Below are 23761 nucleotides of genomic sequence, written 5' to 3'. Positions count from 1 at the left end.
TCTCCTCATTGATAGAGACCATAAAGGTAGAACTCTTGATCCCAAGTGCACCAGCAGCCTAGACCACCAGCACAGGAAGATGCATGGGTTTGACATCGGCCAGCCCAAAGGCCACAAAACCCACCATGCATCCTTGCTGAGAGTAGCTTGGGGAAGGAGTAGAATGCCCACTTTCACTGTTACTGCTAATATAAGCAGTGCCTATGAATCACACCTTGAGCAGTTTAGTTTGGACAGCAAACAGGTAGGGTAGTAATGTCTGTATCTGCTTGGAACGTCCTGTTTGGCCAGTAAAAGACTGACGGGCCTGGCAGATGACTCAATGGCTAAGAGTGAATGCTGGAGAGATGGCTCAGTGGTTAAAAGCACTGACCGTTCTTCCAGAGGTCCCAGGTTCAATTCCCAGCACCCACATGGCAGCTCACACAACTGTCTGTAGCTCCAGTTCCAGGGGACCCGACACCCTCACACAGACATACATGCAGACAAGACACCAGTGCAAATAAATTAAAAAAAAAAGAGTGCATACTTTTGCAGAGGATGAATTTCAGCTTCCAGCACTGATGTCAGGTAGCTCACAACTGCCTGTAATTCCAGCTATGGAGAATCCAACTCTCACTTCTGGACTCTGTGAGCAACTGCCCTCGTTTTCACACACAAACAAAATTAGAATAATAATAATAAAATTAAAAAGGATAGGAAATAAATCCTATGAAAGTTCAGGGCCCTACCTCTTTGATGTTTCAAGGAGTCCAGGGGCCTGAGGCACAGTCAGAAATCCTTTCTTTTCTTTCTTTCTTTTTTTTTTTTTTTAAGATTTTTTTTTTATTTATTATGTACACAGAGGAGGGCGCCAGATCTCATTACAGATGGTTGTGAGCCACCATGTGGTTGCTAGGAATTGAACTCAGGACCCCTGGAAGAGCAGTTGGTGCTCTTAACCTCTGAGCCATCTCTCTAGCCCCGGAAATCCTTTCTATGGAGAGCAGGTCGTAGCATCTCCCACAATACTCCACAGAGAAATACAGCATGTGACAAGCCTCCTTGGGTTCTGATGAGAACATAGACCACATTTGGGCCCATTGCACCAAGCTATGACAACCCATAATACTCCTGCTTGAAGTGAACCCCTGGATGAGGACAAACCACGCATCTGGGCCAGCCCGTCCAACATCACTGGACGTGCATAAGCAGCAAAGGTGTTGCTTGGAGACTGCCAAACTGCAGAGAAAGCACTGTTGGCTGTGGAAGAAGCCCACACTGTCGCTATTCCTCATTTGAAAAGCTGCTCTTAGCTCACTGCTGGGTCCTGATAGAAGTGAAACGTCACACCTGGGGACAGTAAGTGACTAGGCAGCCTGAACCACCATCAAAACCAGATATTGTCACTAAACGGTAAAACTGGGCACACTCACCAACATTCCATTATAAAACAAGCAGCAATTAGACAATCCCGGCAGGACCAGGAAGCATTCTTTTTTATTTTAATATGGAACGCTTCATGAATTTGTGTGTTATCCTTGTCGAGGGGCCATGCTAATCTTCTCTGTATCATTCCAGTTGTAGTATATGTGCTGCTGAAGCGAACACCAGAACGTGCTCTTAAAAACACAAGCAAGAAGAGTTAGTGAAAACAAGCTCTTAATCAAGAGCTTGGAACAGGGACACCTTTAATCCCAACACCTGAGGAAGGAGCCGGCTTTGTGGGACGAGACCAGAACGGATCTGAACACTGTCTGAGGCCAACCCAGGGCCCAGCTGCTGATCCTGCGAAACCCAACAACTTGGAGGTGTTGGTGAGACTACCCTGCTCAGCTGAAATCCATCTGGGAGAGGATTCAGAATCCTACAGTTTGAAGTCTGAGGAAACAAGATCAGCTGGGGAGTTGATGAATGAGCACACAAAAGAAGGCCCCGCCCAGCCACCCAACCAGATCACCAGAATCCTATGTATGCACTTCACCAACTGAGAACAGGTAAGCTCCCATCTCCAGACCTACAGATCAGGTCTGTAGCCCCTAGGCCCTACCCATCGGAGTCCCAGAGACCAGACAGTTACCTTTCCCTGCTCTCCCACCAACCCCCCCTGCAAAAAAAAAAAAAACAAAAAAAAAAAACAAAAAAAACCTAACACCTCCAAACCTAACAACCACTGAAACCATAAGCACACCCTACACCAGCTGGGAACAACTGCTCCCAGAGACAGAACCCACTAACACTGCTAAGCTGCTCCTGAAGAAACAGAGCCCAACAGCACCAATTTAACCAAGAACTCCTAGTGAACCAAGACTAACAATTAGAACAAGAGAGGCACCTTCAGACACAGACACTGCCTGAGAGATGAGTAGACGCCAGTGCAAAAATACAGGCAACAACATAAAGACCTATATGACACCATCAGAACCTAGTGATTCTACACCTGCAAGACCTGAACATACCAAGGCAGAAGAAACAGAAGAAATCTCTCCTAAAAATGACTTTAAGATGATAGAGGCCCTTAAAGAAGAAATAAAAAATTCCCTTAAAGAGGAAATAAAAAATTCCCTTAAAGAGGAAATGAAAAACTCCCTTAAAGAGGAAATAAAAATTCCCTTAAAGAAATGGAAGAAAAAACAAACAAAAAATTGGAAGAAATCAAAGAGAGCCAAGAAAAAGTAATTAAACAGATGAAGGAAACAATCCAAGATCTGAAAAATGAAATTGAGACAATAAAGAAAACACAAACTGAGGGAATGCTGGAAATAGAAATCCTGACTAAATGAACAGGAACTACAGAAACAAGCATAACCAACTGAATGCAAGAGATGGAAAAGAGAATCTCTGACACTGAAGACACAATAGAGAAAACAGATGTGTCAGTCAAAGAAAACACTAAAACCAAAAAAGTCGTAACACAAAACGTCCAAGAAATTTGGGACACCATGAAAAGACCAAACCTAAGAATAATAGGGATAGAATAGGGATGTCAGGCCTGATCTGATGGTTAAGTACAGGGAGCCCTACTTGGGCCTCCTAGCAGATCTGGCCTATTCCTTCAAGAGAGAGACTTAGAAAAATGGAGGCATGTTTTGTGTCATGACTCACAGCAGAATCCACGGTGTTTCCTTCTACCTAACTCTAGTATTAAACTGCCCATTTCAGTGTTGGAAACATTACAAGGCCAACATGGATTTACCAACCCCTGGCCTTCCTGTCCACTCAGGTCCAGTCCTTGTCATCAGAAAGATAAGGAACAGCCCCTGTGTAGGCCTGTGTCCTGGTGGCCTTCCTAGATTTTGGAATTCTGTCCAAAAGGCACACCCAGAAACAGCACCCCACAAGCTCCTCCTCCCTAACCCATTAGATCCCTGTCAAGCCCACTTTTGGTGGGTGACTGCAAATTGCCAGGCTACAAAGGGGCTTGGATGTTCCACCCTCCACCAGCCTTTGAGGCAGTGGTTGTCAACCTGTGGGTCATGATCCCTTTGGGGGATTGAACAACCTTTTCACAGGGGTCACATAAGATATCCTGCATATCAGATATTTATATTACAATTTGTTGGAGAACCCTGCATTTAGGGTTGCAGTTTACCATGTCCGGATAGCTCTCTGAGCTCGGCGCAATATGGAGGACTCCCTTTGCAGCAGGACTCCCTCTCTACATCATTTGGATAGTGTCTCTAGGCATGGGTGCCTGACTTATTTGGAAGCTGTCCCTGAGCTTGGATGCCTGACTTAAGTGTGACCTTTGACACAGTTCCCTGCAAATGCTCTCCCCCTGCCCCCCATATGAAAACTAGGTGTTGTGCTCCAGCTGTATGATAGGACCCTGCTGCCAAACACAAATTAGGTGATGCCCCAGCTGCTGTCCCCATCCTACACATTCCCCTCACCCTGAAATAAAGTTGAGCTGAAGCTGAGTCCCGGGAGCTGACTCCGTCACACTCACAGGCCACACGAAGCCCTGCAGGACACCTCTGCTCCCTCTGTCCTCGCAGACTGGTGGCCAATGGACCATGAGAAAAATGGAGACCCCACAATGATTCATAACAGTAGCAAAATTACAGTTATGAAATAGCAATGAAAATAATTTTATGGTTGGGATCACAACATGAGGAACTGCATTAAAGCGTTGCAACATTAAAAAAGTTGATATAAATATATATGTGTGTGTGTATATACTTCTGTAACTTCTGTTCCTCCAGAGAACACTATATTAGATTATACACCCTAATACACTGATCCTACTCAACCTCCCTCATGTTGGAATTACAGGCTTGAGCCACAACGCTAAGTCATTATTTATTTTTATTTATATATTTGTTTGTTTGTTTGAGAGAGAGAGGCTCTCACTAACCGTGACCTAGAACTAGAACCTACTGCTTAAGTCTCCTAGGTACGGATTACACACCAGCTACAACATCTCTGTGCTAGTCCTCTGCATATATGTTACGGTGTTAGCTTGGTGTTTTGTGGGACCCCCCAACAGTGGGAGTGGGGGTGTCTCTCACTCTTTCACCTGCCCTTGGGACCCTTTTCTTCCTACTGGGTTGCCTCACCCAGCCTTGATATGAAGGTTTGTGACTAGTCTTCTTGTAACTTGTTATGCCATATGGATATGCCTGGGAGGCCTGCTCTTTTCTGAAGGAATATGGAGGAATGGATCTATAGGAGAAGGGATGGGGATGGCATTAATAGCAGGAGTAGAAGGAAGGGAAACTGATGCTGTGTCCTGCACAGGCCTATCCTCAGTGTTTGTTGAGACAGCTGTGTGGGGACCTGTGTGGACAAAGGATCGAAGTGGGAGGAGAGGGAAAAAATGATGAGTGAGATGGGGAGAGAACATGCTGGTGTGGCGATTCCAATGGGGAGGTAACCTCCAGACGGCCTGGGGTCAGGGCTGAGTGAGAGTCAGCTGATCTCCCTAGATCTGACACTCTAAGTCCCTCCTCAAAAATAATGCACAGTCGCTGGGTGACCTGAGTCTTAGTAGAAGCCTTTTAATGATGTCTGTGAGTGGTTACAGCAAGAGAAGGGGAGAGATCAGCCCCTCCTCCTGGCAGGCCTGAGTTCTTGCCATTGAACCCTGGCCACGAAGGTACGTATTTCCATAGGCTGCAGTGTGACTGAGGTAGGATCCAACTTGGAAGGAGCAGGGTAGGAGATGGGACCTGGTGATCAGCAGAAGAGAACTCAGGCCTGGACACAGCCATACACACCCACCTCTCAACTCTGCCCCAGGGCCTCACATCCAGACCTTTAAACCACTTCCCTATACCTGAACACCACCTCAAGATTCCCCAAATCCTCCAACTCCATAGTGTTCATATCCCAAAGGTGACAGACACCATCCTAGAATTAGACACTGACGGAGATCAACACATCCTTGGGTTAAAATTCCATACTCTAAACTCCAGGCGCATTGCTGGTTTGCTGAACTGCTCACTTTTTTTTTTTTTTTTTTTAACTGCTCACTCTTAAGGCCCTGTCCTCAAGCTCTACATTGGCTCCTAGCCAACAACCCACACACTCCACCCTCAGCTGCCAGCCCCAGGCAGGAATCCTGCCAGGTCTTCACCAGTATTTGTTATCCACTTCAGCCTGGAAGCCCTGGACAGGGGCTGGTTGGCTGCCAATGTGGTCTCCTGCAGGTCAGTGATAGTGAAGGCCTGGAACAGGTTCTGCAGGGAATAGATGGGTCCAGGTGAGCCCCAAAGCCCAGTTTTTGCCTGTCTCTCTCTCATCCTGTCTCCTTCTCAGCTCAACCCTCCTCACCTGAAAGTTCAAGGTTACAGGGGAGCTCAGGTTGCCTCGTGAATCTTCTTTCACAGCGAACTGGTGCTCCAAGCGTAACAGCACCATCTTTGGTCCCCAGCGAGCCAGTGTAAGCAGATGTACCTGGGGAGGTAGGTCCTGGCGAAGTCCCGAGAACTGCAGAAAGAAGGGCTAAGTCTAAGGGGATTGGTCGGAGCCTGGCTGGAAATCAGCACTGACTTGCAGGAAACGAAGATGAATGGGAAGGGGCATTGATGAGGCCGAACTCAATACTGAAGGATATTGCTTACAACAGGGAGGAGCTCACTCCTAAGGGGTCAGACTTAAACTGAGGGTGAACTCAGTCCTCAAAAGAGGGGCTTAGAAGGCATCATTCGGGATCTGCCTTTCTGCTCTTCTCGCTGTCCCTCACCTGCATCTTTGGTGCTGCCCTGGAGTAATAGGGACTGCCATCACCCTGAGCCAGCACCACCTGAGGGGACAGGACCTCCTTCTCCACCAGCAGGCGGTGCCTTTCAGCTGCATCAGTAACAGAACTCAAAAGCACAAGGTGGCGCCCTCTCACAATTTTCCCGGTCCCTGAGTCCATGAGGGGCTCCAGGAGTCCACGCTGATCATCTACCAACAGCCTTCTGTGCACCTGCGAGGAGTGGCCAGGAAAGAGTGAGGAAATAGCAAGTGATCCCAGTTCAGAAACTGGGTACAGCCTTGCAGGAATTCCAACAGAAACTAAAGACCAAGATGGGAGTCTGCTGGTAGGGGACCCCAGCAGAAGTGAGACCCAACTAACAAGAGTCCAGGACAAAGAAAGTAAGTGCTTAACAAGAGGATCATCACAGGACAAGTCAAGGCCTGAGCAGGGACTGGATAAGAGGAGGGAAAGTGGAACTTAGAAATACAATTCCAAAGCCAGGCACAGTGATGCAGGCCTGTCATCCCAGCGCAAGAAAGGGAGAAGTGGGAAGAGGATGGAACCAGGGCCACAGGCAGGACATGGGTACCAACAACAGCCTCCACGCTTGGCTGGGTCTGGGTGGGCCTCATGGGAGAGACCCAGATTGGATGGGGCTCCCCTCTCACCATGAGCTCCAGTGAGCCATCCTTCAGACTGCTGCCCCCCTGGGAGCGGTCGGTCACCACGGTCAGCTGCATGTGCCCATCCTAGGTGTAAGGGTGACTGAGCATGTGGGTCCCTGGTGGGAGCCCACCCTGCCCCAGGTATCTGGGAGGTGCTTCCATGTCTGAGGCAGTGGCAGGACAGGTACCGAGATGTAGATTCGAGTGTTGACAGGATAGTAATTTCCAGCTACCGGTTCAGTCTGATTTAATCTCCAAGTGGGTCGATGATCACGTCTGGGAAGAGGTGTGATATGATCAGATTTAGAGTCCTGCTTCCTCTTCATTGTCCCACCCTCATATCATCACCAAATCCCCATGGCCCTGAAATCCAACATACCACAGACTCTCCCATGATACCCTTCCCCACCTCCTCTTCAGGATTTCCCTGCCGTTGCTGTCTGTGTAGAACTGTCCATTTGTTTTCATCGGGGTGTTAAAGCGGCTGATGACCTCCTTCCCCAAGTTATCTCTGTGCTCAATGGAAAAGGACCCTTGTGAGTCTCCTACACACCACTGTGTCTGCTCCCCACTCCAGAAAATATGCCACTTACCTCACTGGGATTGGTCCCACCGTCCACTCCAGCTCCAAGTGACGCTGTCCTGGGTACAGGCGAACCACTTGAGAACACCAGGCTGAAAAATTCTGGTGTACCTCCTGCACCAAGGCTGTCTACAGGCACATTGGAGAGCTGGTGTGAGCCACATTCAAATCGCTAAGAATCCCCAAAAGGGTATCTCATTAATATCCACCTCACAGACTAACTCAGTATGATGTTCTCACTGCTTCTTTGGTTTTATTGTGTGGAAGATACATGTGGAGATCAAAGCATAACTTACAGGAACAGGTTCTCCCTTTCCACCATGTGGGTTTCAGGGACTGAACACAGGTAGGCTTGGTGGAAAGCACCTGTACCCTCTGAACCTTCTCACCAGCTCCACCCTCCCACCCCCACTCCCCACCTCTACCCCTTGCTGATGGAATCCAGAGACTGGCCATGGCCAGCTCACCTCTTTTTTTCGTTCTGACACAGAGTCTCAAGTACTTCAGGCTAACCTCAAACTCTGCAGGAGTCAAAACTGAAAACTGGCCCTGAACTCCCGATCCTGCTGCCTCTGTCTCCCCAGTGCTGGCATTACAGGTGTGTGTTACCACGCCCAACAGGCCACACAGCCCTTGACGGAATCCACATATACTTGCTATCCACTATTGCCCCATCTTCCCTCCTTAGAACAGGATTCCAGCTTTGCATGTCTAGTCATCTGTGTGCTATCAGGACCTGTGTGGCCACAATCTGCCCCACGGAAAATGATCAAGGTAGTACGAACAGTGAATGACCCTTTCCCTCTCTCTGGCTCAAATACAGACGTGGTAGCCAGAGCCTGAGTGTCTGTTTGGACCATGAGGGGAAGTTGAACATTAAAGAAGTTTGAGGGACAAGAACCAGACAGAAGAAATGTTGGCAAATGTGAGACCTCCACCTCCCTGGATGTCCAGCCAGACATTCTGTTAGAAGAATGTTTCTATTGTTGTTGTTGTTTTGAGATAGGGCCTCACTATGCAGACCAGGCTGACCTCAAACTCACAGAGATCCACCTACTTCTGCCTCTCAGTGCTGGGATCAAAGGCGTGCACCACCATGCATGCCCAGAAGGAAAGAACCTTTTTGTTTGTTTGTTTTTTGAGACAGGGTTTCTCTGTGTATCCCTTGCGATCCTTGGGCTCACTCTAGAGACCAGGCTGTCCTCAAATTTGGAGACCTGCCTGCCTCTGCCTCTGCCTCCCGAGCGCTGGGATTAAAGGTACGCGCCACCACCACCTGGCCTCTAAACCATATTTTAATATAGGTATGTAGACATTTGCTTAAGGGGGAATCACATCAAATATGAGCCTAAGAAGCCTGCATCTACTCCTTTCCCACCCCAGAAGGAAACATCAGAAAATCATTAGGGGCCACTTGAGACTGTGAAGAAAAATTAAGAGTGAATTATCAAATATATACCCACATATAAATGTTTTTGTTGCAAACATGTTATTGTTGCAAGCTTGTGTGTGTGTGGGGTGTGTGTGTGTAGAGAGAGAGAGAGAGAGAGAGAGAGTCCCACTACATAGCCTAGGCTGGCCTTGAACCTGCAACTCTCCTGCCTCAGCCACCCCTGTGCTCTTATCACAGCCCCTCCCTGTCATGGTGGTATGGAGCTAGAACTCAGGCCTTTACTCATATGCAAGTGATCTAAACTACATTCCAAGACATAAACTCACTTTATAGACCTTGGTGAACTCTAAGCAATTATATGCTGCCACCCCCTTCACCTCCAATTTCCAAAGCGAGGAATGGACGTGAACATGTTGACAGATCTTTATAGAAGCAGGTTTTCTCCATCAGCAGTGAAGCCTGGGTCTTTACTCCATATGTAAAGGAGAAGTAAAGCCAGGCATGGTGACTCACTTCCACAATCCTAGCACGCCAGAGGCTGAGACAAGATCAAGAGCTTTGAGGCCAGGCTGGGCTACACAGGAAAACCTTTCTTGCGGAGCAGAGAGATGGTTCAGCAGGTACAGATGCTTGCTGCCAAGCCGATGAACCACATTCTATCCTAGGGACCCATGTGGTAGACTCCCACAAATTGTCCTCTAACACATGTGCACACAGAAACACACACACACACACACACACACACACACACACACAATAATAATATTTAAAATAATAATAAAATAAAGAAGATGAAATAGTTCCCACCAACACCCTACATGTGGCACATCCTGTTCCCACATTCCACATTCCCACCCCTACCCCTCAAACCCACTCATAGTTTCTGGCTACAGACCTTCACCTGATGGATCCGAGCCCAGCGGCTTACAGGCAGTGGTTTAGGATGGCTGGGTCTGAAGATGTAGGCACCAGAGGCCTGAGTGCTCTCCTCATCACCAGTGCTGGCTTTGTACCTGGGACCAGAGTAAATGAGCATCAGGAAGGGGCCTCAGCTCTCACCCGCCCCAGCTCTGTGCACCAACCAGCCCTGACATAGCAGCCCTTCCTCACCAAAAGAAGCCTTGGCTCACAGGGAGTGAGAGGTTCTGTTCCATGTTTTCAATCTTCATCAATAACCCTGTTTCAGAGTCAAATGTAGCCCGGATGTACTGGGTGAGGAAATGGAGCACACATGTGAACAAGGTTCTCCTCGGCAGCGAAAGCTCCAGCCCTCCCTGGAATCACTTCCTTCATCTCGCCCACTGTTGTGCCTGATCCAATAAGAAAACACTATTGTAACCACTGTGCCCGTCAACTTTAACCTCTGGCCACTTCTCTACACACCATGGTCCTCTAGGACTAACTCAGCCCTTTGCAGAGACCCTCAATTCTATACTGATCCAGTCTGTACACCCCACAGCAGCAGAGCCAACTATGGTAGCCTAAAGTGACCCCAGTCCTCACCTGCTCCAGACCTTGACCAGTGTATCATCCAACCCATGAGCTGAATGCCAGAACCCATAAGGCTTTCAGTGACTCACAGAAATATTTTTATATTGTAATAGTGATCATAGCTCAGTTGGCAGAGTGCTTGCCCTCGGCACCATATAAATATGACATGTGGTACATGCCTATAATCCAGGACTCAGGAGGTGGAGGCGGAAGATTAGGAGTTCAATGTCATTTTGAGCTATGTATCAAGTTCAAGGCCCGTCTGGGATCTATGAAACCCTGTCCTCAAAAATTGAAGAACATTTCCATTTCCTTTAAAATCTAAAGAAATGTTGAATAGTAACAATGAACATATCATAATGAGACTTGCATGGACATTACTTATCTTCACAGAAGTATCATCCTATAACTTTTTGTGTGGCATGTCTGCCTGTGTACATGTTTGTGTGTGTACATTCATGTGATGCATAGGAAGGCAAGGAGCTAAAGCTGGCTGGGTGTCAATGGTTCTCTACCATAATTTTTATTTTTTAATCTTTTTCAATGATCTATTTATTTTTATTTTATGTGCACTGGTGTGAGGGTGTCAGATTCCCTGGAACTGGAATTACAGACAGTTGTGAGCTGCCAGGTGGGTGCTGGGAACTGAACCCAGGTCCTCTGGAAGAGCAGCTGGTGCTCTTGACCACTGAGCCATCTCTCCAGCCCCTTTTATTTTTATTGTTTGAACGAGGTTTTCACTATGTGCCTCTGGCTAGCCTCAACTCACTACGTAGACTAGGCTGTTCACCTTGTTTTTTGAGACAGAGTTTCTCACTAAACCTAGAGTTCACCAACTCAACAACACTGGCTGGCCAGCAAGCCCCACCAATCCTAACTGTGCCCACAAAGTGTCAGGACTACAGACACACCGCACCACACCATGGTCCACACCATCCTGATACAACTTTTAGTATGTTTTATGAAAGACGGAGCCCAAGAAGCAAATATGCCAGGTCAGGGGACAATCTGCTTTTCTTTATTCCACTAACCTGTGTTTTAGGTTTTTGGGTTTTTTGGGGGGTTGGGTTGGAGTTTTTTTGTTGTTGTTTGGTTAGTTGGTTTTGGTTTTGGTTTTGGTTTTGAGACAGGGTTGCACGATGTGGCTCTGGCTGTCCTGGAACTGTAGACCAGATTGACCTTGAACTCACAGAGATCCACCTGCCTCTGCCCCTCAAGTGCTAAGATTAAAGGCATTAACCACTACACCTGCCCAGGACATTTTTTTTAAAGATTAATTATTATTTTAATTATGTATATAGGTGGGTATATGGACATGATTGCAGGTGCCTATGAGGCCAGAGGAATTGTGTCCCCCTAGACCTGAAGTTACAGTAATTATTATTATGATTATTTTTTTCAATAATGTGTATAGGTGGGTGTGTGGACATGGTTGCAGATGCCTACAAGGCCAGAGGCATTGTGTCCCCCTAGACCTGGACTTACAGGCAGTTGGTTATGAGCTGCTAGACTTGGGTACTGGGAACCAAACTTGGATTCTCTGCAAGAACAGTGCATGCTCTTAACCTGCTGAGCCATTTCTCCAGCTGTGCTGGGTGCTTTTATGTCAACCTGACACAAACCTTGGGTCATCTGAGAAGAGGGAACCTCAATTGAGAAAATACCTCTATAAGATATAACAGCAAGCCTGTAGAACATTTTCTAAATTAGTGAATGATGGGACAAGGCCCAGCCCGTGGTAGGTGGAGAAACTTCTGGGCTTGCGGTCCTGGATGCTATAAGAAAGCAGGCTGAGCAAGCCATGAAGAGTAAGCCAGTAGGCAGCACCCTCCATGGCCTCTGCATCAGCTCCTGCCTCCAGGTTCCTGCCCTGCTTGAGTTCCTGTCCTGACTTCCTTCAGTGATGGACTGTTACCTGGAAGTGTAAGCAAAATAAACCCTTTCCTCCCAACTGGATTTGGTCATGGTATTTTATCACAGCAGTAAAAACTCTAAGATACTAGCTCTTCATTTATAACTATTTCTGAGGTGCTGGGGATGGAGCCCAGGGCTTCACAGATGCTAGGCAAGTGTCTGTCACTGAGGTACAGTCTGAGCCTTCAGCTGTCTCCTTATCAAAGAAGCCTTCCTGAAGCATGATCCTAATTATAACAAAAACCTGGAGTCAGATATTGAGGGTGAAAGCTAAAATATCAGAGAAGCAGAGCAGCTAGCCACCACAAACTTCTTACCTCTGCAAATCCTCAGACTGAATGGGGGCAAGATGCTGTCTCCACCCACCTTATATTCCTGTCTCCACCCCTCTAGTGCTGGGATTAAAAACTTGCACCACCGATGCCTGGCTCTGTTTCTCTTTAGACTGATTCAACCTTGTGTAGCTCAGGGTGGCCTTGAACTCCTGGTCTTCTTGCTTCCTCCTCCAGAGTGCTGGGATAAGTGTGTGCCATTACCACCTGGTCTCTATGGTTAAACAATGGCTAGCTCCACCCTCTGATCTCCAGGCAAGCTTATTTGTCAGAACACAAAATCTCACACATCACCTTCCATGTCCCCTGAACACCTACCTGCCATGGGCCCTGACACAGCTATAGCAATCTCATGGTTACACTAGGTTTACACAACTGCTCCAGAAAGGAAAGTGAGGCTCAAAGGGCACTTTCCTCACTAAAGAACACACAATCAGGAGAGATGAGTGTAAACCAAAGACTGACCCAGAACCCAAGGACCCAGAATCCAAGCAGTTTTTATAACTCTTTAAATTTGTCACAGAGGCAAGGAAGGACATTCAAATAGAGTCTCACCTCATTTTCAATGGCCAAGACATAGGACCTGGGTCTCCTGGGGCTGGCCTGAAGGCTCTGGGCCTGGGAGTTATGGACAGTCACCTTGACCACAGAGTAGATGCTGAAGCCCAGGGCAGGCACTGAGGCTGAGAACACCAGCTCCCATCGGTACTTCTTACTGTAGGAGCTGGGAAGCATCACCACCTTGAGTGAGAGAGGAAGCTAGTCAAGAGTCAAGAAGACACTTCTAAAGCCAGTCATGGGTGCAAGCATCAACCTCAGAGGGTAAGGAATAGACAGAAGAAGAAACCTAGGTGTGACTGGGAGAGGAAGAAGAGCATTTGCCTAGCACATTCTATACCTAGTTCACTGCAGAAGAAATAGGAAGGAAAGGGAGAAGAGGAAGGAGGGAAGAGAGAAGGGGAGGAGGGTGGAGGTATATACAGAGAGAGAGACTAGGAGTCTGGGAGGAAATAGGAAGCAGAGAGAGACAGGAGGGGGCTGAGAGGTTCAGGAAAGGAGACCTCCTGGAGTGAAGAGGCTGTCCATAAACAGAAAATCTGCTGAGGAAACAGTGAGGTGACCAAAACCCTCAGTCCTAACATCTAAGAGCTTAAGGCAGGAAGATCACAAGTTGGAGGCTAGCCTGGGCTACACAGTGAACGCCTGTTGGAAGGAAGAAAGAGGAGGGGGTCAGAAAGGGAGGGCAAATTCCAAGGGGGACATTTAGAAGGGCTGTCACTTGTGGGAGGGAGTTGTTCATGATGTAGAGACACACAGAAGAGGAAGAAACTCACGGAGATATTACAAGATCTGGGGGAAATGCATTGGGAAAGCAGGGGGTGGGGGGTGTTAGGGTTGGGGGGCTCTCATTGTACAGGCTCACATTACTGGGCACAGTCTTTCCATTAGGGTCCTCCACAAAGAAGATGCCTTCACTGACTGGCAGTCGGACCATCTGATGCACCTTCCGGCCCAGGGGGTTGTAAACAGTTATCTGGAACTATGGCAGGAAGGGCAGAGTCACAACAGGCCTCCAAACCCATCTAGTGGAGCATCTTCCCACACAGTCCTGGCCTCCGGGACAAGCCATGTCCCTTGTGATGAACTATGCTGTCCCAGTTTCCCTGTACCCAAAATGGCCCTCCAAACATAACTTATGTAAGCGCTCCATCCCCTTCACTGCAGGCTTCACCTTCTGGAGCCCTCTCTGTCCCACCTGCCTCCCCGCCCTACTCACTTGGTCAGAGTTCTGGCTGACTGGGCAGATGCTGATGTTGAGCTCGCGGCAGAATGAGAAGTTCTGTTTGTAGAAGCTGAGCCGCGCCAGAGCGTTGCTCACCAAAACCTGGTGAGGATCACCAAAAGACCTGCACCCAAGGTCTGCACCCCAGGAAGCCTGGTCGTGCCCTTACCAAGACCCAGTCTCTCCTACCTAGACCCAGCCCCATTTCCTGTAAGCTCCACCCCTTCTCTCCCAAGCACAAATCCCTCCTCCTCCCAAAACCCCACCCCTAAGAGTACTCTAGGGCCCGCCCATCACCCAGGATCATGCCCTTCTTAGTTCCTTCAAGGTCCTGCCCCTCACACCTCACAGGGTCTCCAGCCTGCTGCCAGCTGCCTTGCATAGTCATTTACAACGTTCTGCCTTGCAGTACCAGTGACCGCATCGTGGTGCTGGAGCACAGCCATTGCCTCCTCTGCCAACAGAACATCAGTCGGATGCCATCTCCCACAGAACTCTGAGCCCCACCACCAAGTACACACACACAAAAGCTCGGGTGCAGGTTAACAGGGTTCTTAGGAGATTTAAGAATGGTCTGGAAGGCTGGAGCCATCGATGGCCCACTGGCTAAGAGCACTGACTGACCTTTCAAAGGACCGGGGTTTGGCTCCCAGTATCATATGTGTCTATATGTCTATAACTTCAGCTCTAGGGAATGTGACACTCCTTTCGGCCTACAAAGTCACCAGATATGCATGTGGTACACTAATACACATGCAGGAAAAACACATAAAAATAAATTTAAAAGAAAGAATCTCGAAGTCTAGGGATGTAGCTCAGTGCTCGGTGAAACAGTGCTGTCTGGCATTCAAGAGGTCCAGGGTTCGATCCCCAGCACCACCAAAAGTAAAGTGCCCTAGGGATGGTTTTGGTTTCTAGCTTCAACCCTTCTCTGTCACCCCACTCAATTCCACGGTCCACAGATGACACTCACTAAGGGGTGCACTGTCTCCTGTGCCATAGGGTCCCACGTTGGCTGCGGGACCGGCCAGTGCCTCCAGCTGGTTGCACACCTGAGGAGAAAGGGCTATATTAGGCAGCAGCTTCTCTGGGCCTCCTGGATCCCCACATGCTCACTCACCTGAAGGAAGTTGTAGCTGAGGCGCTCATAGCGTTTGAGGGCCGGTCTGCTAGAAAAATAGCCGGTCCAGAACATGTGGGGGCCGTCAGCATAAGGAAAGAAGTCATCTTCCTTCACAGACCTGCACAAGGGCATTGAGAGCAATCACAGCCCACGGAGCACGCCAACCCCGCCCCAAGCTCCCCAGTCCCCTGCCCCAAATACCAGGTTAGATTGGCCTTGTTCAGCTCCCAGAGGTAACACGTAGGGGTGGAGTAGAGAACATGGACCTTGCTCCCCTCTGCCTGCTGCTGGGGAAAGGCATGTGTGAGCCTCAGGATCTGTACCTTCCCGGGCCCCACAGGCATCCAATAGGTTGAGTTCTCCACATTTTTTGTTGTTGTTCTTTTTATTTCTCTATTTAATGTTTATATTTAATGTTTTGCCTGCATGAGTGTCCATGCACCACCTGCCTGCCTGGTGCCCTTGAAAGTCTGAAATTCCCTGGGGCTGGAATTGCAGATGGCTATGAGCCACTATATGGGTCCTCTGGAAGGGCAGCCAATGCTCTTAGCCTCTGAGCCATCTCTCCAGCCCCTAAACACCCTTTCTGAGTACAAAACGGTAGTCAAATGTGGGCATATGTCTTGGCCAAGACCAAACACTGTCCGTCACTCTTAAAAGATTTCAGGGATAATCCTATAATTTTACACAATTTTTCTTTTCTTTTTTATTTGTTTTGTTTAAGGCAATCTCCCCATGTTATCCAGCTGCCCTGGCTAACCTAGAATTTTTGAGTTCAAGTGACCCTCCTGCCTCAGCCTCCCTGGTAGCTGGGACAACAAGCATGGGCAGCTGCACCTAGCTGGTTTACAAAACTTTTTAAATAATTCCAACAGGGAATTATTTAAAACAGGGAGAGGTTGGGCATGTGCAGCTCAGTTGGTACGGTGCTTGCCTAGCTCCTACAAAGCCAAGTTTAACCTCCAGGACACCTGTAACCCTAACCCTCCAGAGGGACAGGCCTAGCAAAAGTTCAAAGTCATTCTTAGCTACACAGCAAGCAGAGGCCAGCCTGGGCTGCAGGAGATCCTGTCTCAAAAACAATTAATTAATTAACTAATTAATTATGGGAAAATTAAGTATGCCATTATAGGTAGAAATCATGGTTTGTTGTTTTTTGTTTGTTTGTTTGTTTGTTTATTTGTTTAGCACTGTCAGACTACCAAAAGACATATCCACTTGTCTCTGCTCCCAAGTGCTAAAATGAAAAGCATGCGCCACCATGCCTGGATATAAAATAAATTTTTTTTTTAAATTTTAAGGGAATTGGAATTTCTGTCAGCTAACCTTAAACTAGAGATTACCTGGGATGCCCACAATAATCACAAGGGTCTTTAAAACTGGAAGAGGGAGCTAGAGTGTCAAGCCCTTGCCAAGCATATATGAAACTCATACATGAATCCCAACAGGAACAAGAGGAGGAGGAGGAGAAGGAAGAGGAAGAGGAGGAGAAGGAAGAGGAGGTGGGACTTTAACTCCAGCACTCAAGGGTACAGGCAGGTGGATCTCTGTGACTTCAAGACCAACCAGGGATATATAGTGAGATTCTTTCTGTCTCTTAACAGAGAAGAAGAAGTGGTTCAGTGGTTAAGGAAATTCAATTTCCAATAGCACACGGCAGCTTACAATTATCTGGAACTCCAGGTCAGGGAATCCAATGGCCTCTTCTGGACTCTGTACCAGACATGTACAAGGTATACAGATACATATGCACACAAAATACCATACACATAAAATAACTAAACTTTCTTAAAAGAAGAAAGAGGAGGAACAGAAAAAGGACCATGTAGAAGAGAAGCGGGCGGGGTTGGACAGGAAGAGGAGAAAAAAAAAACTAGGAACAGAGAAGCAGAAATAAAGAGACTGATCATGGTGGCATGCACCTTTAATCCCAGCACTTGGGAGGTAGAGGCAGGAAGATCAGGAGTTCAAGGTTATCCTCAGCTATACAATGAGTTTGAGGCCCAACCAAATCTACAGGAAAGTTTCTCTCAAAAAACCTCAAGTGGCTGGGAAATGACTCAGCAGGTAAGAACGCCTGCATATAAGTGTGATGGCCTGAGTTCAATCTGCAGAACTCACAGACAAAACTAGGAACAGCCACCTATGAGCCTGGACTCCAGCACTAGATGCGGCCCAGATACAAGTACAGTACAGGTTGGCTGACTGCCAGCCTAGCTCCAGGTTCAATTCCCAGGGGATGAGACAGACACTATTAAAGCAGGACACTAAACATCTTCCTCTGGCTTCCAAGAACAAACATGGTCATGTGCACCTGCACACACACAATTTTACAAAACTAAAACTATGCTGAGTGGGTGGAGCATGCCTTTAGTCCCAGCACTCAAGAGCCAGAGGCAGGCAGATAACTGTGAGTTCGAGGCCAGCCTGGTGTACAGAGTGAGTTCCAGTACAGCCAGGGCTACACTGGAAAACTTGTCTCAAAGAAAAAGGAAAACTAAAGCTAAAGTAACTTTCTCTATTTTAGTTTTGTGTATGATTTTGTTTTTGAAACAGGGTCTGTGTGTGTGTGTGTGTGTGTGTGTGTGTGTTGTGTGTGTGTGTGTGTGTCCCAAGCTGGCCTCCAACTCTAAGCACTCCTCAGTGGCCCTAGTACTGGGGTGTACCACTATGCCTGGCTCTTTTTCCTTTATCACTTGACTATTTCAGGCGTTTGATTAGCGTGAAAGAAAGCTGGATAACACACTCACACAGAGGCACACTGACCTGCTCGTTGACCAGGCGGATAAGCTTGTCCATGTTCTTGAACCACATGTTGGCATTCTCATAGTGGAAGTCTGAACCCATGGTCATCACAGTGTGGTTGGTTCGGTAATACTGTTGCTATAGGTGACAAAGCAATCCTCAGGCCAGGGTGTCCTGGACTGTCCCTATACCTAAGTGTCCAAAAGAACACCTGGGGGCCTAGGGGTGTAGTTCAGTGTGAAAGTACTAGCCTAGCATGCTCAAGACCCAGGTTGGATCCCCAGTACCAAAACAAAACAAAACCCACACTCAAGAATACATGGGGACTATGGCATGTAGAAGCAGAGGGAAACACAAAAATAACCAGTGAGGGGCTGGGGATGTGGCTCAGTCTGTAGAGTGTTGAATCTCCAGCACTGCAGAAATCAGACATGGTGGTGCACATCTATGTTCTCAGCACCCAGGAAATGGTGGCAGGAGGATCAGAAGCTCAAAGCCAGCCTCACCTACATAGCAAGTTCAAGGCCAGCTTGGGCTACAGGAGACCGTATCTGAAAATAACAACAAAAACAGCCAGTAGTTGTGAGGGACTCTAGGGTCCACTACTCAGATGAGGCTACAGGGCACTGAGCCATACTCTCTCATGCATCCTCCTCCTCCTCCTCCTCCTCCTCCTCCTCCTCCTCCTCCTCCTGTTCCTCCTCCTCCTCTTCCTACTTCATGTTTATTTATGGAGTGAGGGACACATACTATGGTATGCATGTTACAGCACCAGCTTGGAGACTGAAGAACAATGTACAGGAGTCACTTCCCTCCTTCCACCAAGTGGGTTCTGGAAATGAACTCAGGGTGTCAAGCTCGGCAGCAAGCACCTTTATCCACTGAGCATTCTCACTGCTCCACTTCTTCGGTTCATTTACTTGTTTTGTCTGGAGACAGGGTCTCCCCGTGTAGTCCTAGGCTGGCTTCGAGCTCACAGAGATCTGACTGCCTCTGCCTACCCCCAGTACTGGGATTAAGGTGTGCACCACCACAGCTGGCCCACATCTGGTTTTCTTTTTTAAATAAGGGGTGTGTGTGTGTGTGTGTGTGTGTGTGTGTGTGTGTGTTTACACATGTTGGTGAAGGATGCATTTGCCTCCACACACCTGCACAAATCAGAAGAGAGTGTCAGATGTCCCCCTACCCTTCTCCACCTACTCCTTTGAGGCAGAGTCTCTCCCTGAACCTGGAACTTGCATTTTCTTCGCTAGGTGAAATTCAGAAGCCCCAGTGAGCCTTCTGTCTCTACACCCCTTGGAGCTAGGGCTCCAAATAACTCCCATACAGGAATTTGCAGTCAGGATGACTAGCTTATAATGTGGGTGCTGGGATCTGAACTCTGGTCCTCATAATTGAGCAGCAAGTGAACTTAAGTGCAGAGCTATCTCTCCAGCTTCTTGTGTATCCTTCTAAGGAAGAATAAATCCCAAAGGGAAATCCCTTGAAGGCATTCCCCTGGACTTTGGGAAAGGTTAGGTGCCTGTGCCTGCATGCTATGGCCCATGGTCTAGATACCTGTGTTACCTGTAAAGAGGCCAGCTGCAGGAAGTCACTGACCAAAGCAACTGCATTGTACTCAGGACTTTCAGGATCCTCCACTATGGGATTGTCTTCACATAGCACATCCCAGCACAGGTTCTTCGGAGGGTCGTAATTATTGGGGAGCACACCTGTAAACCAAATTGGACTCAGCACCCAGACCTGCCCTGGGGTCAGAGCCTGCCATGTCCTACCCAGAATAGAGTTCTGAATTAGAAAGGGCTAGTACCAAAAGAACACACAGAGCCCAGCTCAAAAAATCAATAAAAATTCTAGGGTAATCACAGCTTATCACAAAATCACACCTGGACCCTTCTAGCTTGACGTCTTGTGTGACTCCCCTACCCTCCCACATCCTCACCAGTAAAGAGGTCAGCAATTGGGGGCTTCAAGCTGGCACTGGCCCTCCACACCTCCTCCATCTTCAGTTCCTTCTTCCGAAAAAATTTATCTTGATAGTCAATGCGCCCAAGGAAGAAGCCATCAAAACCCATCTGGAGTGCAGAACAGGGGATGGAGTGAATGAGTGCAGTCCTTCTTGCCCAGTTGGGAAAGAGCACAGAGGAAGTGCTCAACTAAAACTAGGTTTTGCCGGGGCTGGAAAGATGACTCAGTGGTTAAGAGTTCTATCCGCTCTTCCAGAAGACCAGGGTTCAATACCACAGCATCTATATGTTGGCTCACAACCATCCATTACTCTAGTTCCAGGAGATCCTACAACCCTCCAACCCTCCTCTATAGGCACTGCACACACATGGTGCACAGACATGCATGCAGGCAAAACACTCATATATATATATAATATATATATATTATATATATATTAAATTATACATGGCACGTCAAAACACCCATATATATGTGTGTGTGTGTGTGTATAAAATTATACATGGCATGTCAAAACACCCATATATTAAATAATAAAACTAATAAATAAATTAATAAAGCTAGATTTTCTTTGAGACAGGGTCTCAGTCTGAGGCCATGCTGACCTCAGGCTCACAGTCCTCCTGTACCAGCCCCCCAAGTGCTGACATTGCAGGCATGGGTCCCACAAAGCCTGGATGTGTTCTTCTAAGCTTGAGAAGGGTCAGCAAAGAAGAGGCAGCTTTAAAACCAAACCCTCTTCCACCTCCCTGGTTATGTCAAGGCACAAAGGAGGCTTTTCCACTCTGCAGTCTGAGGTGAGAATAGGTCAGCACAGACATGAAGCTGGTTTTAAAGCAGGGTGGCGACACTGGTCACTGTTCAGTGGTGGCCTCAACCCTAGCAGGCTCAAGGGAAGGGACCAAACCAGCTGGAGAGAGGCAAAGCAGGACACAGACCACTCAACTCACAGGAGTCAAATTCACCCACGAGGTGGGGTCTCAGCAAGCCAGGTGGGGTCTAGTCCCTGAAATTGCTAGAGAAGGGCAGGGCTTGAGCAGCTAATTGAACAGTTGAAGTTAAGCTAAGGGGCAGGTCCAAAAGAAAATAGGGTGGCTGGCACCTGGGCAAACAGAGAGGCCTGTTCTCGAGAGTGGCCGAAAGGGTCAATATGCCAGGCTACACGTGGACGGCCATTGCTACCGAACGTGTCTTGCAGGAAGCGTAGCCCAAGTGTCATCTGGTCCACAATAGCACCATAGTGGGTGGCTCCCTCATCATTCATCACCCAGCCACCATTGACAAACTCCAGACGCCCTGTGAAAGGAATGCAAGGGGGGAAGGGTATCTGTTAGGAACAGGGCCATCATGGGCAAGTCTAGGAAAACAGACCATACTGTTACTGAAGCTGGAGAGGAGGGGAGTTTCCAAGCCAGTCTGCTTAGATCTGCATGACTGGCTTCCTGGGAAGCCACTGTAGATGGGGCCTTGTGAGATACAGGTCTCCACATGAAGAGAGATTCTAAGCAGGTAGAACTATAGGTACAGTGTGAACACACTATGATATGACAAAAATCCCAGAGATGCTTGGTTGCCCAGGCCTTCCATTCCAGCATTAGGGAAGCAGGAGAATTTCCACAAGTTCAAAGGCCAGCCTGATGTACACATCAAGTTCCAGGCCAGGAAGGGCTATGTAATAAGACACTGTCCCAATAAATAATAGTAGTAAATAAATAAATAATCTCAGAGATCAAGCTGGACTGAGCTTCCTCCTTTCACTTCTTGAGGTATGCTCACCCTGGCGCACCAATTTCCGTACGATATCCTGTTTTGCATTTGTCTGCTGCTTCCACCAACGGGAAAAGAAAGCCATCTCCACGTAGATGAAGCGTCGGGTGGGATCCTCCAGTAGAGAGGGGATTACCGAGTCTAGGATATACTGAACAGATGCATGCTGAATATCATTTAGGCCTGTGGACATGAAGGTCAAGCAGTGAGGAACCACTAGGAGACATACCTTGATACAAAAGTCCAGATGACTCATGGTTCTCACCCCAATGTCCAGGTCCCTGAAAAACTGAGAAGGGGCCCCCGACTCTGTACTCACTGCCATAATAGTACTGGTCCACTGTCTTCAGCCAGCCTACATCATCATGTGTATGAGGCAACAGGTGCACGTTGAGCATGCCTGGCTTCACTGTGGGACATGTCTGCACAGAGACCCCAGAACATACACATTCCCTGTCAGTAACCGAGAGTTGAGAAGCCAGCAGGTTGGGGGCTCTAAGGTAGAATCTTTGCCTAGCATGTTCAAGACAGTAGTCTTGACGGCCACCATTACAAAGCAGGCAGGGAGGTCTTGAGTCTGGAGTGACAGAGAGAGAGGTCAAAGAGCATAATCTGTCCCAGGCTGCCTCAGGTAGGACACACAGAGTATTGTGCTCATAGACACAATTCCCACTTTGCACAAACCCCATAGAGCAGATTTCATAAAGTAACAACTTTAGTAGTAGCTGAGGTGAGCTAAGCATTCCAGACATCAGGCAACCAGCCTGAGATGTGGGGCAATATTAGCTCTAGTTGACAGACTGGCACACCACACCGAGGCATGGTGTAGAGAGGTGACTTGAACCCGGAGCCAGGAAGCTGAGAGGCCAAACTGGGACTCCAGGCAACCTGAAGGGAGATGAAGCTGGGGATGAGCGGCCCCGCTCACATAACTCTAGAAAGGGAAGAGGGGAAGCGCTTCCAGGTGATATAGTAGGATTTGCAAGGCAGGCTTTCCAGCAGAGCTGCCCCAAGCCGGCTTTGGGGAATGTACTGTCACAAAAAAGCGAGTCCATGCAAGTGGAACCATAGCAAGCACAACCTGTGCAAAGCTTAGAGCCCTGTCTCAAGTGACTGCTCATCCGTCGCCAGATTAACCACATTTAAGTGCATGCAAAGTCCTAGCACGCCAGCTGGAGTCACAGGAAGTGGATACAATCACATGCAGCCCTGTTCTCAGACGCACGCCAGACCTTTCCAGAGACCCAATGCACGCACTTAGACCACACCATCAGATCAGCAGCAGTCACCATAGATCAGTGCTACCCACACCTCTGCTTCAACTCTAGCCCAAGGACATTTCCGCCCTCAGGCCCCAGCTCACCTCGTAGCCTGCGGCCCAAGCGCCAGGTGTGGCCAATAACAACCAAAAGAGAAAGGAAACAGGCAGGCCAGGCGAACCGAGGGTGCAGGAGCCCATCCAGAGCCACCCAGCACTCCAGCCACCAGCACAGACACCAGAGGCCAGCCTTGGTACGCCCATAGTTCCGGCGGCCGCTTCCGCGGGCTTCCCTAGCCTAGCTAAGTAACCGCGAACGCTCCGCCCCCAGAACCCGAGCCAGCCAATCAGCGCGGAAGGGGGCAGGGCCTCGGCCATCTACAAACAGAGGCTGTGGAGTTTTGTACTGAGGAATTGGAGCACAGGGAAGGACTGGGTCTGAATCCCACCCCCATTCCACTTAGGGCTCTTTTGGCTGAAGACTTTAGCTGTAAGGCTTTGATAATGAGTGTGAACAAAGGATTCAACTTTTCCAGTAGACAGCAGTGTTTCCTAAGGAGTGGAAAGCGTAGA

At 48.3% G+C, this 23761-nt stretch overlaps 1 protein-coding gene and 1 non-coding gene across 5 annotated transcripts; both read right to left on the bottom strand.

Annotated features, from left to right (window-relative positions):
• Window positions 1–1483: 1483 nt before the first annotated feature.
• On the bottom strand, window positions 1484–1590 carry LOC131912191 (U6 spliceosomal RNA). Its single transcript, XR_009379587.1, has one exon. It is a non-coding gene; the product is annotated as a U6 spliceosomal RNA (small nuclear RNA).
• A 3373-nt stretch (window positions 1591–4963) lies between these two features.
• Window positions 4964–23486, bottom strand: LOC131911926 (lysosomal alpha-mannosidase-like). Of its 4 annotated transcripts, XM_059264350.1 has the most exons (24): window positions 23294–23486; window positions 22250–22352; window positions 21940–22113; window positions 21266–21459; window positions 20138–20270; window positions 19762–19907; window positions 18217–18333; window positions 15652–15734; window positions 15448–15568; window positions 15301–15379; window positions 14672–14781; window positions 14322–14429; window positions 13968–14084; window positions 13100–13285; window positions 9918–10015; window positions 9703–9820; window positions 7425–7543; window positions 7241–7342; window positions 7020–7107; window positions 6835–6915; window positions 6167–6394; window positions 5755–5910; window positions 5558–5660; window positions 4964–5150 (listed from the first exon to the last, which is right to left on the bottom strand). In XM_059264350.1, exons 1-24 carry the CDS (start codon window positions 23450–23452, stop codon window positions 5023–5025), a joined length of 3051 nt encoding a protein of 1016 aa, XP_059120333.1. In that variant the 5' UTR covers window positions 23453–23486; the 3' UTR covers window positions 4964–5022. The 4 variants fall into 4 exon arrangements, with proteins under 4 accessions (XP_059120333.1, XP_059120331.1, XP_059120330.1 ...); XM_059264348.1 differs by lacking the exon at window positions 4964–5150 and having other exon boundaries at window positions 5458–5660; window positions 22250–22818; window positions 23294–23366; XM_059264347.1 differs by lacking the exons at window positions 4964–5150; window positions 23294–23486 and having other exon boundaries at window positions 5458–5660; window positions 22250–23180.
• Window positions 23487–23761: the final 275 nt, after the last annotated feature.

This window comes from Peromyscus eremicus, chromosome 5, assembly GCF_949786415.1.
Source record: "Peromyscus eremicus chromosome 5, PerEre_H2_v1, whole genome shotgun sequence".
Classification (NCBI taxonomy): domain Eukaryota; kingdom Metazoa; phylum Chordata; class Mammalia; order Rodentia; family Cricetidae; genus Peromyscus; species Peromyscus eremicus.
Note: the sequence above shows the minus strand (reverse complement) of the source record. Positions and strands in the feature narration are given on the sequence as shown.

Bases quoted from the DNA above. Each gene is read 5' to 3' on its own strand.
- LOC131911926 (XM_059264348.1), bottom strand. From the start codon at position 22,682: ATGTCTGGAATGCTTAGCTCACCTCAGCTACTACTAAAGTTGTTACTT. The intron at 15,569-15,651 runs GTATTTGGGGCA...GCCCTTGTGCAG, and splicing joins AACAAGGCCAATCTAACCTG to GTCTGTGAAGGAAGATGACT. The intron at 7,544-9,702 runs GTCTGTAGCCAG...ATGTGCCTGTAG, and splicing joins CTCGGATCCATCAGGTGAAG to ACAGCCTTGGTGCAGGAGGT.